Genomic DNA, 19,912 nt, shown 5'->3' on the forward strand with positions numbered 1-19,912 from the left:
GGGACAGGACGGTGCCCTGGGGGACACCGGCCTCCATGGGACGGGTGGTGGAAAGGGAATCTTGGATTTGGATGCGGAATTTTCGGTGGTGTAGGTAGGATTTTATGAGTTTGGTAAAGGATATGGGATATTGGTTGGTGAGCATTTTCATCAGTAGGCCTTCATGCCAAACCGTATCGAAGGCCTTTGCGACGTCCAGGAAGACAGCACCAGTGTACTGTCCCCTGTTGAAGGCCGCCGTGATGTGCTCGGTAAGGCGAAGGATTTGGAGTTCAGTGGAGTGATTGGGTCGGAAGGCGAACTGCTCGTCTGGAATGACTTGCAGTTCTTGGGAGTGGGTTCTTAGACGGGTTAGGATAATTTTTTCTACCACTTTGCTCATAGCCGGGAGCAGGCTAATGGGCCGGTAGTTGGATGGGATGGTGTGATCTTTGTTGGGTTTTGGGATAAGGATTATGTTTGCTGTTTTCCAGCGGGTAGGGAAGTGTCTTAGTCTGAGTGTCGCGTTTGTTATGTTTAGTAGGGCCATGAGGCCCTTGTGTGGTAGTCGTTTAAGTGTCGTGTTATGTATATTGTCGGGTCCGGGGGCTTTTCTGTTTTTAAGTCTGCGTATTGTCAGTCTTAGTTCGTCAGGTGTTGCGGGGGGGATTATGTCATTGTCTGGCTCTCTGTCGACGCGTCGGGCCGCGCGCTCAGCCACTATCTCGAATTCCTCGTCTTCGTCGGGCAGCTGAGGCAGTCTACACTGCAGTTCCAGGCTATCGGCGAAAGCCTCGGCCTTTTCCTGGTTCGTGTAAACCACCCCCACACTACCGTGGATTGGAGGAATTTTACGGCGAGCGGTCTGTCGCAGGGCCCTCTGCGTTTTCCAGAGGCTGTTGTCTTGTGGATCCAGCGACTCCAGGTGCCTAGCCCAGTTATCCTGGGCCAGTTCATCCAGAGCCGCCTTCACCCGTCTGTTAAGTACGTTTAAGTCATGTCTGTGTCGGGGGAGGCGGGTGCGGGTGGCAAGCCGTTTCGCACGTCGTCTGTCACGTATTAAGTTTTTTATGTCATCGGGGAGGGTGCCCCGGGGGTTTGTCAGTCGGGGGACAATGGTCTCCGTCGTAGTCTGAGTCAGGGCGTTTTTAATGTCAGTCTCAAGGGAGAGGATTGCCGCCTCCATTTTACCCGATCAAATCATTTTCATTGGAAATGTATGTTGTATTACATATAAAATTTAATATTAAGAAAATAAATTAATTAATTTAAAAGGACTTATGCTTCCTCATAAAGGAAGTTTAAGAGGGCCCCTTCCATTCAAGCCCCAGCAGGCCCCTCCGAGGCTTAATCCGGCGTTGGCTTTAAGACTGAAACGCAGGCAAATTCAAAAGATATCGTGTTTAAAATTTATTGTAATCTGTATTTGTAAGTAGTTTATAAAGGTAAATTTTATTAATAAAAAAAATTATGAAACAATTTTTATTTGATAGTTTGTTTACTTTTCATGTTCCGTGCTACTTTCAGATTTCAAATTTTAAAATCTAAGGTCTAAATTTGAATCTCAAAAATTTCACTAATCTAGGGTTTTTTACCTCTTAGGGTTAATTTAAATTATTATGGTACGAGTGGCAACGCTGTGACAAACATCAAATAACTGCCGTCACAAATTACTGAACTATACTGACGTTACAGAAGAGCCTAGCGAAAAGTGAAAAATAAATAAAATAATTATCAAATCAAAATCAAAATATGGCGGATGCTGCGGCAAGGCAGCTCCAGTATGAATATAAAGCGGTAAGTTGTTAATGAATAGTAATTCTTTGCTTATATATTCAAACTACATATTAATAATTATTGTTGATTGTAATACAACGTATAAGTTACGCTTCTAAACATTTTGTGTTTACTGATATCAGTATGCTATTTATATCAATTATTTATATTAATTTGTTGAATATTTCAGAATTCCAATCTTGTGTTGCAAGCAGATGTTCGATTTATCGAAAGAAGAAGCCGAGATGAGGCAACTGGAGAGGTTATGTCCCTTGTGGGCAAGCTGACGGGGACAAAAATGGGTGACAGAGCTCAGAGAACTCGCCCTGGCAAAGCAGAAGAGCGCAAAGCAAAGTAAGTTGTACCCGTCTCGTTTTAGCACTTTTTAATACTGTATTTTTTTAGACGACAGAAGAGAGATGAAGCACAGTATGATTTCGCTAGGATGAAAGGAGTAACTTTATTGTCGGAGGGAGTAGATGAAATGGTTGGTATAATATATAGACCTAAAACACAAGAAACTCGGCAGACATACGAGGTTTTATTGAGTTTCCTACAAGAAGCTTTAGGTGACCAACCGAGAGACATTCTTTGCGGAGCTGCCGACGAAGTATTGCAAGTTCTGAAAAACGACAGATTAAAAGAACGGGAGAAAAAGAAGGAGACCGAAACATTATTAGGTAAGAATATTTAAATAATGCGTGGGTTTGTAGAACAAATAAATAATTTTAGGGCCAATTGCCGAGGAAAGGTTTGCACTGCTGGTCAACCTGGGTAAGAAAATAACAGATTTCGGTAATGAAGAAAATAAAGCTAACACCGGTGAAGAAAATATCGACGAAACTTATGGGATCAACGTTCAGTTTGGTGGTGGGTCTGAAGAGGAAGACGATGAGGACATGTATGGAGAGGTTAGGGAGGAAATGGACGATGAGGAAGGCGAGGAAGCTAAAGAAGACAGCGCTATTCACGCAGAAAATGTAAGTTTTTGTTTTGTTTTCATTTTTATATTTTCGTTTCATTAAGGATAAGAACTGGTAAAATTTAATTTTTTAGGATTTTACGTTACAGTAAATAAATACCAATAAAATGTTTGTTTTAGTTGGGTGGAGTGGAAGAGATGAAAAAGGAAAAAGCTCTTCATCCGTTGGACATAGACGCTTACTGGCTGCAAAGACGGTTGTCCAAAATATACGACGATGCGATGGTGTCACAAGCCAAAGCTACGGAGGTCCTGAACGTTCTTAGAGACGCCGGCGACGATCGCGAATGTGAAAATCAGTTGGTTTTACTTTTAGGTTACGACTGTTTCGACTTCATAAAACAGCTAAAAAAGCACAGACAGATGAGTAAGTAATATTTCTCCTGAACGTATAGCAGTAAAAAATTCAAATTTTTTATTATAATTTTAGTTTTGTACTGTACTCTACTGGCCAAGTCTCAGAGTGACTCGGAACGCCAAAAGATAAAGGACAAAATGTCTGACGATCCTTCATTGCATCGTATCCTGAAGCTTTTGGAGACGGGGAAAGGCGACGACGATGACGAGGATGACGAGTCCGCCTCGAGGTCCCACAGGAGGAAGAACGATTCAGACGATATGGACACAGGAAGTGCTCAAGTGGCAGGTTCAAGGCACCTGATAGATTTCGAGGATCTGGTGTTCCAACAGGGGTCCCATTTCATGGCCAACAAAAGGTGCCAGCTGCCCGATGGGTCTTTCAGGAAACAGAGGAAAGGTAATTATAAATAACTAAAAAATTAATGTAAATGGTAGTCCGGCCTTAAAAAAATATTATTTCTTTATCTTGGAAACAAAGCAACGGCGTCCTCTGATAAAATACTTTCCCCCATTTTAATCCAGATTTTCTATGAAATGGACTTTGTTTGAAACTCAAATTACTTTTTGGTGTAAAGAAATTAGTAATTTACAAAGTTCAAAAGTGGCAAATTACAAATTTCTTTGCAACAAAAAGTATTTTGAGTTTCAAACCAAGTCCATTTTATAGAAAATCTGCGTTAGAATGGAGTTAGATTTGTGCATTGATTCATATTTAGACAAACTAATAAAATCTATAAAAATGTATTGCCGGATGCCTATTTTCTATAGAGCCCTCTTATTATAGTCATTGTCTTCTTAATTTTTAATTTTAATGAAATTATGTAGAAAACTGCTAGAACCAAGAAAAACTGTCTATTTATAGGATGTGTCGTCCTATTGGCAGTTGTCTAAGATATATTTCACTGTTACACCAGGAAAATTAGCGGAAAAAAAATAGAAACTTGAAAAAATTCCTATCCGTGATATTATTGTAAAATTGTCCAAAGGAAAATGATACAACACATCTCTCATCTTGTGAGTCAAAAAATTTTATTAGCTAACTTTTCTATTTAAAGAAATAACTGAGGAAAACAGTTTTTTCACTTTGCAGGGATAACCATAAATTTGATTTAAAAGTGACTCACAGAAAGCTTGTAGGGAGTAAAATTCTCTACAAAATGAGACTTGTTAAATTAAAATCGGTTAATAAACAAAAAAGTTATTGCAAAAAAACAAGAAAAGCGCCCATTTTTTAATTTGTTTATAACTATCGCATTTATTGTTAAAATTTTATAAAACTTATGGCAAGTTGAGGGTTTTGCCATACTTCAAAAGTATGCCAAAAGTGGGCGCTGTAGGTGCAATAGTTTTCGCACAATTCTATTTGTTTATAACGGAGGCTCCAAAAGTTATGAACTTTTAAGCCTCTGTACAGGCGTTAATTTTCAACCAAACATGATTCTGAAAGTGTCATTGTAATCTTAAAGACGTAATTAAGCGACCTATTAAAAATATCACCGTTTTTTTGACACAAACATTCTCAAATTGTGCATTAAAAAACTGCGTTTTTCGTTTATAAACAATTTGAATTAAATTGTTGCTATTTATGGTACCTCACCGAAAATAGATTCAATGGATAGCTGGCAAACATTTTTTCGCAAAATACTATGTAAACTACGATTTCCTGTGAATTGCATTGACAAATGTCGAAAATTAACGACTCACGAGCCCTTTAAAGAGTTGCTAAGTAAACTGTCCGTCATGGTGGTGGGAGAAGCTCGTCCAAGACAGTCGCGTGCGCGAGAAAAGTGACATCTAAAGTTCAAATTGATCTGCGCTGTAAAATTTTGCAATATCTCGGCTTCTATTCATCGTAGAAACTTCTTTTTTTTTTAAACTGGGGTAGCTCGACGAAAAAATAACAATGGGCATATTTACGAATTCGTAGAATAGCCCTGAACCTCAGAAAAAATGCATCGTTTATACTGAATTTTTTTTAATTTACAAAAATTACAAAAATTATTGTTAAAAGAAATATTAATTAAAATTTCAATTTCGGAATTATTTTACTATTATTAAATAAATAAATGCTATCGTTCAATTAAAAAGCTATTTTTAGTAAAAATAGAAAAAATTTTAGATTTTAAATTGTATTATATTGCATTATATCTATTATTGAAAATGGTTGTGATTAATATTTTTTGAATTAATTTTGATGCAAAAATTTTTTTGTGTAAAATAACTAACAAAATATTGAAAAAATAAGTTGGCTTAATATATAAAAAAAAAATAATTTTTTAAATGAACGATAGCTCCATTTATTTTTATTTTTTCTGGGGTTCAGGGCTATTCTACAAATTCGTAAATATGCCCATTGTTATTTTTTCGTCGAGCTACCCCAGTTTAAAAAAAAAATAAGTTTCTACGATGAATAAAAGCCGAGATATTGCAAAATTTTACAGCGCGCATCAATTTGAATTTTGGATTTCACCTTTCTCATGCATCCGACTCGCTTGGACGAGCTTCCCCCACCACCACTTCGGACATTTTAATTAGCAAGTACTTTCTCTTTAAAGGGCTCATGAGTCGTTAATTTTCCACATTGTTCAACGCAATTCACGGGAAATCGTAGTTTACGTCGAACACGTTATTTTGCGAAAAATTCAAGTAATAATGTTTCTAAACAATTGCACAATTTAAAAAAAAAAAATTCTTATCTTGGCTCCTGTTGGTCGTAGAGGGTCCTTTTTTTTAAAAAAATAACAATTTTATTCAAATTGTTTATAAGCAAAAAACTCACGGTTTTTAATGCACAATTTGAGAATGTTAATGTCAAAAACACGGTGATATTTTTTAATAGGTCGCTTAATTACGTCTTTAAGATTACAATGACGCTTTCAGAATCATGTTTGGTTGAAAATTAACGCCTGTACAGAGGCTTAAAGTTCATAACTTTTAGAGCCTCCGTTATAAACAAATTGAATTGTGCGAAAACTATTGCACCTACAGCGCTTTTGGCACACTTTTGAAGTATAACAAAACCCTCAATTTGTCATAGGTTTTATAAAATTTTAACAATAAACGCGATAGTTATAAACCAATTAAAAAATGGGCACTTTTCTTGTTTTTTTGCAATAACTTTTTTGTTTATTAACCGATTTTAATTTAACAAGTCTCACTTTGTAGATAATTTTATTCCCTACAAGCTGTATCAGAGTCACTTTTCGCTAAAATTGATGGTTTTCTCTGCAAAGTGAAAAAACCGTTTTCCTCACTTATTTGTTTAAATAGAAAAGTTAGCCATTAAACATTTTTTGACTCACGAGAGATGTCTTGTATTATGTTCCTTTAGACAATTTTACAATAATTATGCGGATAGGAATTTTTTCGAGTAAAAATGTTATTTGCCTGGCCTATGTACACGAATAATCGATTTGTATTTTTGATTAAATTTTAAATAACTTGACTTTTGTATTTCTCTTTAAGGATACGAAGAGGTTCATGTTCCCGCTCTAAAACCCAAACCTTTCGGGGACAATGAGAAACTGCAACCCGTCGATCAACTGCCGAAATATGTACAACCCGTCTTTGAAGGTTTTAAAACTCTCAACCGAATTCAAAGTAGACTATATAAGGCCGCCCTTGAATCTGACGAGAATTTGCTTCTCTGTGCCCCAACGGGCGCCGGTAAGACCAACGTGGCGCTGTTATGTATGATGAGAGAGATCGGCAAGCATATAAACCCGGACGGTACCATAAACGCGGACGATTTCAAGATCATTTATGTGGCTCCCATGAGATCCCTCGTACAGGAAATGGTGGGTAATTTCGGTAAGCGACTGGCGAGTTACAATATTACCGTTTCCGAGTTAACGGGCGACCATCAGCTGACCAGGGAGCAGATAGCAGCCACTCAGATCATAGTTTGCACTCCCGAGAAGTGGGATATCATTACGAGGAAAGGAGGAGAGAAAACGTTTACTTCCTTGGTCAGGTTGATTATCATAGACGAAATTCATCTTCTTCACGACGAACGGGGCCCGGTTCTGGAGGCTTTGGTGGCCAGGACGATAAGGATGATAGAATCCACCCAGGAGGACGTACGTTTGGTCGGTTTATCCGCCACCTTACCCAACTATCAAGACGTAGCCGCCTTCCTTAGAGTCAAACCTGATTCCGGACTGTTCCACTTCGATAACAGCTTTAGGCCGGTAGCCTTGGAGCAGCAGTACATCGGCGTTACCGAGAAGAAAGCCCTGAAGAGGTACCAAGTGATGAACGAGATCGTGTACGAGAAAACGATGGAACACGCCGGTCGCAACCAGGTGTTGATCTTCGTACACTCCAGGAAGGAAACCGGCAAGACCGCGAGGGCGATCAGGGATATGTGCTTGGAAAAGGATACGCTGGGGCAATTTCTACGAGAGGGATCGGCTTCTATGGAGGTGTTGCGCACGGAGGCGGAGCAGGTGAAAAACCACGAGTTGAAGGATCTGCTTCCGTACGGTTTCGCCATTCACCACGCCGGCATGACCCGCGTCGATAGGACTTTGGTGGAGGATCTATTCGCAGACAGACACATTCAAGTGCTTGTGTCCACCGCTACGTTAGCTTGGGGTGTTAATTTACCGGCGCACACCGTAATAATTAAAGGCACTCAGATTTACAACCCGGAAAAGGGTAGATGGGTGGAACTGGGCGCCTTGGACGTGCTTCAGATGTTGGGTCGTGCCGGAAGACCCCAGTATGACACCAAAGGCGAGGGAATACTGATAACGAACCACAGCGAGCTGCAGTACTACTTGTCGTTATTAAATCAACAACTTCCCATCGAATCGCAGATGGTTTCTAAGCTGGCCGACATGCTGAACGCTGAAATCGTACTCGGCACGATACAGAACGTGAGAGATGCAGTAACGTGGCTCGGCTACACATACCTTTACATACGAATGATGCGCCAGCCCACGCTTTACGGAATCGCCCACGACCACGTCAAGCAAGACCAGCTGTTGGAGCAGCACAGGGCGGATCTGATCCACACGGCAGCGTTGCACTTGGACAGGAGCGGTTTGGTTAAGTACGACCGGAAAACTGGTCAGTTCCAAGTGACCGAACTCGGAAGGATAGCCTCCCACTATTACTGCACCCACGAGACCATGCAGACTTACAACCAACTGCTCAAGCCCATGTTGAGCGAAATCGAGCTCTTCAGAGTGTTTTCATTGTCCGGCGAATTCAAAAATATCGCCGTACGCGAGGAAGAGAAGCTCGAGTTGCAGAAACTGATGGAACGCGTGCCGATTCCCATAAAAGAGAGCATAGAAGAGCCCAGCGCCAAAGTGAACGTCCTCCTGCAGGCCTACATCTCGCAACTTAAACTGGAAGGTTTCGCTCTGATGTCCGATATGGTGTACGTCACCCAGTCAGCGTCCCGTTTAATGAGAGCCATATTCGAGATCGTTCTGCATAGGGGATGGGCGCAGCTAGCGGATAAATCTTTGGCTTTGTGTAAAATGATCGACAAGCGAATGTGGCAGTCGATGTCGCCGTTGAGGCAGTTTAGGAAGATGCCCGAGGAAATCGTGAAGAAAATCGAGAAGAAGAACTTCCCTTGGGAACGATTATACGACCTGGGTCCTAACGAGATCGGGGAACTAATCCGAGTCCCCAAATTAGGAAAAACCATACACAAATACGTCCACCAATTCCCGAAATTGGAATTATCCACCCACATACAACCAATCACCAGGTCTATGCTTAAAGTCGAGCTAACCGTAACGCCAGACTTTCAATGGGACGAGAAACTGCACGGGGCGTCGGAAGCTTTCTGGATCTTGGTGGAAGACGTGGACTCTGAGGTCATTCTGCATCACGAATATTTTCTTTTAAAAGCGAAATACTGCCAAGACGAGCACCTGGTTAAATTCTTCGTACCGATATTCGAACCGTTACCACCGCAGTATTTCCTACGGATCGTCTCGGACCGGTGGATAGGAGCGGAAACTCAGCTGCCCGTTTCCTTCAGACATTTAATCTTACCCGAGAAGAATTTCCCGCCTACGGAACTCTTGGACCTGCAACCGTTGCCCATAACAGCGCTACGGAACGAGAAATACGAGGGCTTGTACTCAGACAAATTCCCGCAGTTTAACCCCATTCAAACACAGGTGTTCAATTCTGTGTACAACGGAGACGACAACATTTTCATCGGAGCTCCGACGGGTTCCGGAAAGACGACCATAGCAGAATTTGCTATTCTGAGGTTATTCGAGAGGAATCCCGAGGGCAGATGTGTTTACTTGGTCCCGAAAGACGCTTTAGCTGAGCTTGTTTTCGCCGAGTGGCATAACAAATTCGGGCAAAACCTCGGCCGGAAAGTAGTGCTGTTAACCGGGGAAACTGGAACCGACTTGAAACTGCTAGCGAAAGGTCAAGTTATAATAACGACCGCTGAGAAATGGGACGTGCTATCCAGAAGGTGGAAGCAGAGGAAGAACGTGCAAAACGTCAATTTATTTATCGTGGACGAGCTGCATCTGATCGGAGGCGAGGACGGGCCCGTAATAGAAGTCGTTTGTTCAAGAATGAGATATATTTCCTCGCAAATCGAGAAACCCATCAGGATAATAGCCTTGAGTGCCTCGTTGACGGATTACAAGGACGTCGCTCAGTGGTTGGGCTGTAATGCTAACGCGACGTTTAATTTTCATCCCAGCGTTCGACCGATTCCGTTAGAGTTGCACGTCCAAGGCATTAATAATACTCACAATGCTTCAAGATTGATCGCGATGGCCAAACCAGTCTACAACGCTATTTTGAGGTACAGCCCCCATAAGCCGGCCATCGTCTTTGTGCCCACTAGGAAACAAGCGAGGCTGACGGCAATCGATCTGCTTACGTACGCCGCTTCTGAGGGGCAGCCCAACAAGTTTTTCCATGCCGAGGAAGAGGATATCAAGCCGTTTTTGGATCGCATGACGGATAAGGTGAGACTGCTTCAGTTAAATTGTGTTTTTGTTGACTTTTATAATGAAATCAGTAATAAATTTCTTTCTTGTCGAATTCTCTTGTTAAACAATATTGGTTCATGTGTAGTCAGTTTATAGCAGTGGCGGCTCCTCTGCAGTTTTTGATAGTATTGTAAAAGTTATCTTTTAGTTTTTTTATTTTACATGATATAATTAATGTTATTTAAGAAATTTTCTTACAAATCTATTTTCATATGCAACTAATTATGTACCTACTAAGGGAGATCTCGAGTACGTAAATATATGATTTTTAAATGTTCACTATTTTTCGCGCCCTCCGAATTCGCGTTATAGTCGCCGGTAGCTAACTTTCTCAAGCCTCCAGCCTTTACCAGTATTCTATATGTTGCGTGATTTTGAAATGATACCACGATATCTACATTCAAGCTTAACCAGTTGAGCACGGAGGCTTGTTGCCATCTTCCATCTCTTTTTAACAGGCAAGTCTTTCAATATAGCCCTTCTTCTCTACCACCTCGGCAGTCGCAATCTTGCAATATTGCATTTCATAATAAAAACATTGGTCGTTTATTAGTACGCAAGTTTTTGTTTTTACCTGGTGTGTATGTGAAGTTTTTCTTAAGAATTTTTGTTAAACGATCATAATTAATTAGTAAAACAATCATTTACAGTTTACTCTGGTACGTACTTAACCTTATTAAAATAAAATGAGTGCGGAACACGAATATAACCTCAACAACTTCTTTACGATTTTTAAACGTTTGTTTGCCCCAAAATGGCTGTGATTTTAATTTTTTTTTTTAACAAATTTTACAATTATTTGTGTGTAGTTTCCTTTTCTACTGTTGTAAGTTCTTATGTAATTTTTTTGTTTTTTTTTGAGAGTTAAGATAACCTATAAAGTAAATGTCATATCTTAAATGTCATGCCTACTTACACTAAGCATTACTTTTTACCTACTAGCATAGGTCACTCTGCGAGATATAACCTACAAAATATATGTCATCTTAAATGTCATTCCTTTTCAATCCCTACAGCCACAAAGCACTACTTTGCAACAAATGATCTACTAATCTGTAGGTGTTGCGTAGAGTGATTGTTTCCCACAATATCATTAATTAAAATGTTTTTTCATTTATTTTGTAACTGTTCTCTTTAGTCGTTGCAGTAATTTATCGAATGGCTGTAGCATTAAACAAGAAATGAGCACTGACAAATTTTTATCTCTTTTTAGACATTGAAAGAGACGTTGTCCCAAGGTGTTGCCTACATGCACGAGGGCCTCACAGCCAGCGATTTGCGACTGGTAGAGCAACTTTTCGATTCCGGGGCCGTTCAGATAGCCGTCGTTACCAGAGACTTGTGCTGGGCAGTGAACATATTCGCTCATCTGGTCATCATTATGGACACACAGTTTTACAACGGAAAGGTCCACGCCTACGAGGACTATCCTGTCACAGACGTTCTGCAAATGGTCGGAAGGGCTAACAGGCCCCTGGAAGACGACGATTCCAAGTGCGTTTTGATGTGTCAGAGTTCGAAGAAGGATTTCTTCAAGAAGTTCTTGAGCGATCCATTGCCCGTAGAGGTGAGGACGTGTTTATAGCAATAATGTTACGTATACGGAAAATAATTTATTTCAATTACAGAGTCACTTGGACCACAGGCTGCACGATCACTTTAATGCGGAAATCGTCACGAAAACTATTGAGAACAAGCAGGATGCAGTGGATTACCTAACGTGGACGTTCCTGTATAGACGTTTGACGCAAAATCCGAACTACTACAATCTGCAAGGGGTAACGCACAGACATTTATCCGATCATCTTTCGGAACTCGTCGAGAACACGTTGTCGGATTTGGAACAGTCGAAGTGTATAAGTGTGGAGGACGAGATGGATTGCGTGCCGTTGAATCTGGGAATGATCGCCGCTTACTACTACATCAACTACACTACAATCGGTGAGTTAAACAACTTTTTTATTTATTTATTCACTTTTACAGGTAGCCCCGTTTCCATTAGTCAGTTGAACATGTATAAAAACACCTAGCAATAAAATTTAATAAGTTTCATAGGCGTCCTTAAAAAAGTTTTCTGCTAAAGGTAAAAAATAATAATTTGTATATAATGTGGAAAAAATTTCTATTGTATGTTCATTTGGCCAACAACATATTTTAATTAATTATGTCCTTAAACAATTTTATTATATTGATGGTAAATTTTGTTTGACATATCAAAAAACATTTACATTTTGATTAAAATATTACTGCTTGGTATTGCTGCACTGCATTGTCAACAACTGAAATTTATGGCCCCATCGCCCAGTGCGGCTGTGTGTGTGCGCCGTTTCCCCGCGCGCATTTTTCATCTAGTTGTATACATTTCTACCACCACGTTTAGTTCGACCAGACTTGTATATGGGTATGGCTAAATAAATATGTGAACCAGTTTTTCAAATTTTTCAATGCCGAGTTGCTGCGTAGCGATTGAACCTAATATATACTGCCTAACTCTTTGGTCTTCAATTGAGATCGGAAAGACTATACTTATATAATAAAAGTAAAATACAAACATTAACAATATTCGTAACATTGATATTTAATAAAATTTTGGGTATTTTCACGAAAATTGGTAATTTTACCAAAAATCACCTATACAGAATGCAATTTTAAGTGGGAATCAGTTTTTTAGGAGTAATAGTATGTGATCTTCAGAATGCTAACTTGAAATATATATTTTTTTAAACCAAATAAAGTTAAAATTCATTTTTTAAACTGCACTTAAACTCTTGTCTACGTCGTCACTGGGCAGTTCCAGAACTGGGTTGTATGGAAGCTCATCAGTTTTAAACTAATTGTAAGAAAATGACAGAGTGGCAGAGAGTGAAACTGCACTGCAAAACAATCTCATAAAAATAGATTGTTTTAAATTAAAACTAAACTAATGCAAAAAATTAATGGGTGAAAAGTGATTTTTAACAGACTGTATTTAGGTCGTATCGGGAATGAAAAAAAAAGCATTTTCAAGCTTTAAGATTCTAGTTTTTAGATTTTTTTGGTCGAAATTGTTTAGGAGCTACCGTTATCATGCAATTTTGTGAAATAGCGCAAAAAATTTTTGCAAATTTTCTTTTTTTTTCTAGTCCACGGACTTGGAATTTTTTTTTTTCAGCTAAGTCATTGCATGGACCAGATAGCTTGTTTATTCAGCTTCAATTTCCTTTTTTTTTAAATTTCGATACGACCATTTTCCATGGAAATATCGAACTTTTAATGGAAAAGGATCCTTTTGTTTTCAATCATCGATATCTCGGTGACAAATGGTCGTACAGAGAATTGAACGGCAGTTTCGAAAACTGGAATTTTATTGCGGTTTTCTCACATTTTTACCGCAAATAACGTTTAAATTGATGAAAAAAAAAAAAAACTAAAACATTTTCGAAATCTGAAGTTTTTTTGTTTTTTTGGAAAACCTTTCAGACATTGAAGAAAACAAAATCAGCACAATTCGACTTTTCCTATGCTTCTGTTCATCAACTTTTAATTAAATTAAAATTAAAGTTGATGACCCAAACCCAAATCAGATTTCGATCCCGATTCATACCGTTTTTTGAGACAATTTTCTAATTAATTTTTGTGCAGTATGTAATCACTTAAAAAACAGTTTTTTAAAAAAAATAAATCAAAAAAAATTTTTTTCCAGATTTTTTTTTCATCAATTTAAACGTTATTTGCGGTAAAAATGTGAGAAATGCTCGAAAAATTATTTTTTCCATTTTAGTCATGATTATGAAGTGTAATTTTTTTCAAACGCTTGACTGTTTGAAACAAAGAAACGGTTCGCTAGATTGAGATAAAACTTCACAGGGTTTTTCTGGGTATATCAAACTGTAAGTCATGCTTAACATTAGTCATTTCGTGGATATTTCTAATTTAGCCGTCAATTTTCTAAAAAACCATAAATTACCCTTTTTTTCCTGTTTTTAAAATTCGTCTAAAAAATGAAAAAAAAATTTTCTGAAAAGTTGTGGCAGCAGTTTTCGAAACTGCCCTTCAATTCTCTGTACGACCATTTGTCACCGAGATATCGATGTTTGAAGACAAAAGGATACTTTTCCATTAAAAGTCCAATATTTCCATGAAAAGTGGTCATATTGAAATTAAAAAAAAAGGAAATTGAAGCTGAATAAACAAGCTATCTGGTCCATGTAATGGCTTAGCTGAAAAAAAATTTTTCAAGTCTGCGGACTCGTAAAATAAAAAAATTTTTCAAAATTTTTTTGTGGCGCTATTTCTTAGAATTGCATGACAATGGTAGCTCCTAAAAAATTTCGACCGAAAGATCTAAAAACTAGAATCTTAGAGCTTCAAAATGCTTTTTTTTAATTTCTGATACGACCATTTTTCACCTAAATACAGTCTGTCAAAAATCATGGAAAAATTTCGGAAATTCTTTTGACCCTATAATTTTGTGTGTTAGTTTATTATTGCGACGGTTTCTGTTATGTTATGTTCATTATTAACACACAGGCCAAAGTTACGAAACTTTTGATCTGTTCCAATGAAGACACGAGCATCTGGAATTCTTCTATTTGGATTGATATTCACGAACTGCCGCTTCCACATTTCCATCACACAATCTGTAACAAAACTGAATATCTGCGTATTCTTCGTTACTAAAAAGCATTTTTCAGGATAATTAATAATAACGATAACAATAACAAAAATTACAAATCAAATTACTAGAGAGCTAACTAAATGTGATACAGTTACTAATTAATTTGACAGATAAATTTGTTATTTTGTCGTACTTGCTTAAATGTTTTTCAGAGATCACTTTGAAAAAGCTGAATTGGATAGAAAAATCGAAAGTGATCTTTTTTTTCTTCCAAATTGAGTGAGGAATCTAAAACTGATTTTTATTTTATGAAAAAGCAGTGGCGTACCAATTTTTTCTTTAGAAATATCCAGGAATGTGCTAGTGCGGGAGCCACTGGCAAAACTAAAAATAATGTTTTTCATTGCAAAACGTGCTCTCTCGATGGTAGTTAACGTCTACAAAATTTCATTGAGACATCTTTGGCTGTTTGACAACAATTAATAAATTTAATTTTTTTAAACCGTTCTTTAACACCTTGTATTTCCTTAATAAAGCATTTTTCGAATATACTTTATTTATATCAAACTCATATTATTTTTTTGAATCTCTATCGGTCCCTGAAGTTTCAGAAATGGACTACCCTGCATAATAAAAAATAACTAAAAGTACTTACGAATTTGGCAGATTCAGAATATTTATAAAATCATATCAAGCTTTTAATAAGTGTTTTTTTTTTAAATATTTTTTAAAGCACTGTGTTTAGTATGTGAATCTCAATATCCATGATCTCTGACACTGACCTAATTTAGGTCACAATATGGTGCTAGGCTGGCAAAAAACAAATAGTTAATCACTTTATCAGAACCTTCCTTGTATCCTTTCAGAATTATTCAGCTTGTCCCTCAACAGCAAGACGAAAATCCGTGGTCTGCTGGAAATCATCTCATCGGCCGCCGAATACGAAGACATTCCAGTAAGACACCGCGAGGACAACATCCTCAGACAGCTGTCACAGAAACTCCCGAACAAACTCACCTCTCCCTCGGGAGGCCAACCCAAATTCAACGATCCCCACGTCAAGACCAACCTCCTGCTCCAGGCGCACCTCTGCAGGTTGCAGCTGGGCGCCGAGTTGCAGGGCGATACGGAAACCGTATTGGCCAAAGCCATCAGGTTGATCCAGGCATGCGTGGACGTGCTGAGTTCCAACGGGTGGTTGTCCCCTGCCGTGGCGGCCATGGAGTTGGCCCAGATGGTGACGCAGGCCATGTGGAGCAAGGACTCTTATTTGAAGCAGTTGCCGCACTTCAATAACGACATTATCAAGAGGTGCACGGATAAGGTGAGTGACTAGAATTTTTTTTATAATCTTTTTCAAGATGACTTATTTTTTGAATTTCAATTGTTCTATACAAAAAAAAAAATAGGTGTAAAATATGTGACAACATAGTTTGCGGAATTGGAGCACTACAATTATTTTTCTAGCAGCTGTACAGAGAAATACATTATTGATTGTATGATTCCGATAGAAAAATACAATTTTTGCTTGTGATTTGTCAGCAGTAGTGATTTGTGTGTGTGTGTGTGTGTGTGTGTGTGTGCGACTATAGAAGCTTGATACTGACAAAATATTACCATTTTATTGAAAATTCTCTATAATCTTCAATAAAATTATGGATGTCTCAAATTGTATGAATTGTATTTCAAAAGATTGAGTTCGTTGTGTGATCCAAAAGATTGAGTTTAGCCTGTAATCCCAAAGATCAAGTTTGACCTGTCATCTAAAATACCAAGTACGGATATCGACTAAATAATTGCCATTTCATTGAAAAATTCTTTGTTATCTTCAAAAAACGTTATAGCGTGTTTCAAATCGTGTGAAAAATTCTATATTCAACACAATCAAGTAGGCTTATGAGCCTGTATTTCAAAAGGTAGAGTTCAGCCTGTAATGCAAAAGATCGAGTTCAGTTGTAATCCAAAAGATCAAGTTTAGCCTGTAATTCAATAGATCGAGTTTGGCCTGTAATCCCATAGATCAAGTTTGACCTGTCATCTAAAATACCAAGTACGGATATTGACTAAATAATTGCCATTTTATCTGTTATCTTTAAAAAACGTTATGGCGTGTTTCAAATTGTGTGAAAAATTCTATATTCAACACAATCAAGTAGGCTTATGAATGAGCCTGTATTTCAAAAGGTCGAGTTCAGCCTGTAATGCAAAAGATCGAGTTCGGTTGTAATCCAAAAGATCAAGTTCGGCCTGTAATGCAAAATATCAAGTTCAGTTGTAATCCACAAGATCAAGTTTAGTCTGTAATTCAAAAGTTCGAATTTGGCCTGTAATCCCACAGATCAAGTTTGACCTGTCATCTAAATTACCAAGTACGGATATTAACTAAGTACTTGCCATTTTATTGAAAAATTATCTGTTATCTTTAAAAAACGTTATGACGTGTTTCAAATTATGTGAAAAATTCTATATTCAACACAATCAAGTAGTAGGTTATATTTCCTGTATTTCAAAAGATCGAGTTCAGCCTGTAATGCAAAAAATCGAGTTCGGTTGTAATCCAAAAGATCAAGATTAGCCTGTAATCCAAATGATCGAGTTGCTCCTGTAATCTAAATTATAAAGTTTAATCTAAAATCCAAAGTTTCCGATGAGGTCTGTATTGCAAAAAAAAAGAGTGTAGAAATTTTTTATGATAAACTTGGCAAATATGGTCCTATTAGAATTTAGGGTGTAAATTGTATGGAAAATTCCATACAAACAATTCCAGCTTACAATTTGTCAACAGAGTGAGATATTTGTGTGACTCAACAAAAGTTTTACTTGATATTGCCATTTTATTGAAAAATTCTCTGTTATCTTAGAATAACACTATGGAGTGTTTCAAATTGTGTGAAAAATTCAATATTCGACACTATCGAGTAGGCTTATGATTAGCCTGTATTTCAAAAGATTGAGTTCAGCCTGTAATGCAAAAAATCGAGTTTGGTTGTGATCCAAAAGATCAAGTTTAGCCTGCAATCCAAATGATCGAGTTGCTCCTGTAATCTAAATTATAATGTTCAACCCATAATCCAAAGTTTCCAATGAGGCCTGTATTCCAAAAAAAAAAAAATGAATTTCCTAGAAATTTTTTATGATAAACTCGACAAATATGGTCCTATTAGAATTTAAGGTTTAAATTGAATGAAAAATTCCATACAAACAATTCCAGCTTACAATTTGTCAATATAGTGAGATATTTGGTGTGACTGCACATATGTTTTTACTTGATATTGACTAAATTGATATTTTATTAAAAAATTCTGTTATCTTCGAAAAACGTTATGGAGTGTTTTAAATTGTGTCAAAAGCTCTATATTCAACACAATCAAGTAGGCTTATGATTGGCCTGTATTACAAAAGATCGAGCTCAGCCTGTAATGCAAAAAATTGAGTTTGGTTGTAATCCAAAAGATCAAGTTTAGCCTGTAATCCAAAAGATTGAGTTGTTCCTGTAATCTAAATTATCTGTTATCTTCGAAAAACGTTATGGAGTTTTTCAAATTGTGTGGAAAATTCTATGTTCAACACAATCAAGTAGGCTTGTGATTAGCTTGCATTTGAAAACGTCGAGTTTAGCCTGTAATGCAAAAGATCGAGTTCGGTCGTACTCCAAAAGATCAAGTTTAGCCTGTAATCCAAAAGACCGAGTTGCTCCTGTAATCTAAATTGTAACGTTCAACCATTTTATTGAAAATTCTCTATAATCTTCCATAAAATGTTGGAATGTCACAAATTGTATTTTAAAAGAATGAGTTCATCCAAATCCAAATCCAAAAGATTGTGCTTGGTCTGCAATACGAAAGATTGAGTTTGGCCTGTAATCCTAAAAATCAAATTTGAACATAATTTTTCAATTAATCTCTTCACAGTTGATTCCGACCATATTTTGTGTGAAAATTACAAACTGTAGCTGCCAAACCTTATTATTTTTAATTATTATTAATTATTTTATTTTTAAAATATCGCTCAACAATGAAATCCTGTTGTTATTTTGTGTAGTGCTCCATTTTTAATAACGTCCACTATTTTCTGCCTTTTTTCCGTTGATAACACTATGCCGCACAAATGACATGAAATTGAAATCTTGCGTTGGGACACACGGTAGATCACATCATTTTCTGATAACGAACAAAAATCAAGTAAAAAGTTCACGACTGCAGTAAAAATTGACCGATGAACAAACCCTTTATCACACCCACATAAATTTCACTTTTGCCAACAAATAACGATCCTGTAGTATAATTTCTTATCTTAGGGTGTGGAAACTGTATTCGACATAATGGAATTAGAGGATGATGACAGATCGAAACTTCTACAATTGAGCGATGCACAAATGGCCGACGTGGCAAAGTTTTGTAACAGATATCCCAACATCGAACTGACCTACGAGGTCCTGGATAAGGATCAGATCCATTCCGGATCTTCCGTCCATGTTGCCGTGCAGCTGGAAAGGGAGGACGAAGTTAGCGGTCCGGTTATCGCACCGTTCTTCCCCCAGGTTAGTTTTTGAGCCAAATAATATATAAATCTTTCTACAAAAAAAAAAAAATTAAATCATCGCTTCTTATATTGGCTTCCGAATTTTTGTACATTATAACTTTTCTTGTCGCAGAAACGTGAGGAGGGCTGGTGGGTAGTCATCGGCGATCCCAAATCCAACTCTCTCCTCTCCATAAAGAGGTTGACCCTCCAGCAGAAGGCGCGGGTCAAGTTAGATTTCGTGGCGCCCAGTCCCGGCCACCACAACTACACTTTGTACTTCATGAGCGACGCTTACTTGGGATGCGATCAAGAGTATAAATTTTCCATCGACGTGGGCGATTTCGAGTCTAGCGGTAGCGAGTCAGACTAAGGCGTTGAATTTAAACCGTGGTGATTTGTATGAGTTGCATTTTGTACATAAGTTTAGTTTATTCGTAATAATAAATATTCCTTTAAAATTACTCTCGTCTTTATATGAAAAGAAAAAAAATTAAAAATATAGCGTTGGTCTGGTGGTTCAAGCTTAAGGAAAAAGGTAAGTCACTTAAAAGGTTACATAAGTTTTAAGAAATATATACAGGGTGTTTCAGTTTTTGCACATTTATATCGCGTGTTCTCAAAGTTGAGTAATTTATTTTAACATCTGGTAGGACTCTGGAAAAAAGTTTCCAAATAAATCAATTAACAATTATTTAAAAAAATTAA

At 37.6% G+C, this 19,912-nt stretch overlaps 1 protein-coding gene across 1 annotated transcript; it reads left to right on the forward strand.

The window, feature by feature from the left end:
* Nucleotides 1-1,731: 1,731 nt before the first annotated feature.
* On the forward strand, nucleotides 1,732-19,668 carry LOC108904156 (putative U5 small nuclear ribonucleoprotein 200 kDa helicase). The gene is made up of 12 exons (XM_018706585.1): nucleotides 1,732-1,776; nucleotides 1,946-2,109; nucleotides 2,161-2,435; nucleotides 2,488-2,735; nucleotides 2,858-3,104; nucleotides 3,168-3,494; nucleotides 6,563-10,062; nucleotides 11,300-11,653; nucleotides 11,715-12,027; nucleotides 15,550-16,007; nucleotides 18,981-19,223; nucleotides 19,338-19,668. Exons 1-12 carry the CDS (start codon nucleotides 1,732-1,734, stop codon nucleotides 19,575-19,577), a joined length of 6,414 nt encoding a protein of 2,137 aa, XP_018562101.1. The 3' UTR covers nucleotides 19,578-19,668.
* Nucleotides 19,669-19,912: the final 244 nt, after the last annotated feature.

The sequence above is a fragment of the Anoplophora glabripennis genome, unplaced genomic scaffold (assembly GCF_000390285.2).
Source record: "Anoplophora glabripennis isolate ALB-LARVAE unplaced genomic scaffold, Agla_2.0 scaffold151, whole genome shotgun sequence".
NCBI lineage: Eukaryota > Metazoa > Arthropoda > Insecta > Coleoptera > Cerambycidae > Anoplophora > Anoplophora glabripennis.

Coding starts and splice junctions, on each gene's coding strand:
- LOC108904156 (XM_018706585.1), top strand. CDS start 1,732: ATGGCGGATGCTGCGGCAAGGCAGCTCCAGTATGAATATAAAGCG. Junction 2,736..2,857: donor GCGCTATTCACGCAGAAAAT/GTAAGTTTTTGT, acceptor TGTTTGTTTTAG/TTGGGTGGAGTGGAAGAGAT. Junction 3,105..3,167: donor AAAAAAGCACAGACAGATGA/GTAAGTAATATT, acceptor TTATAATTTTAG/TTTTGTACTGTACTCTACTG.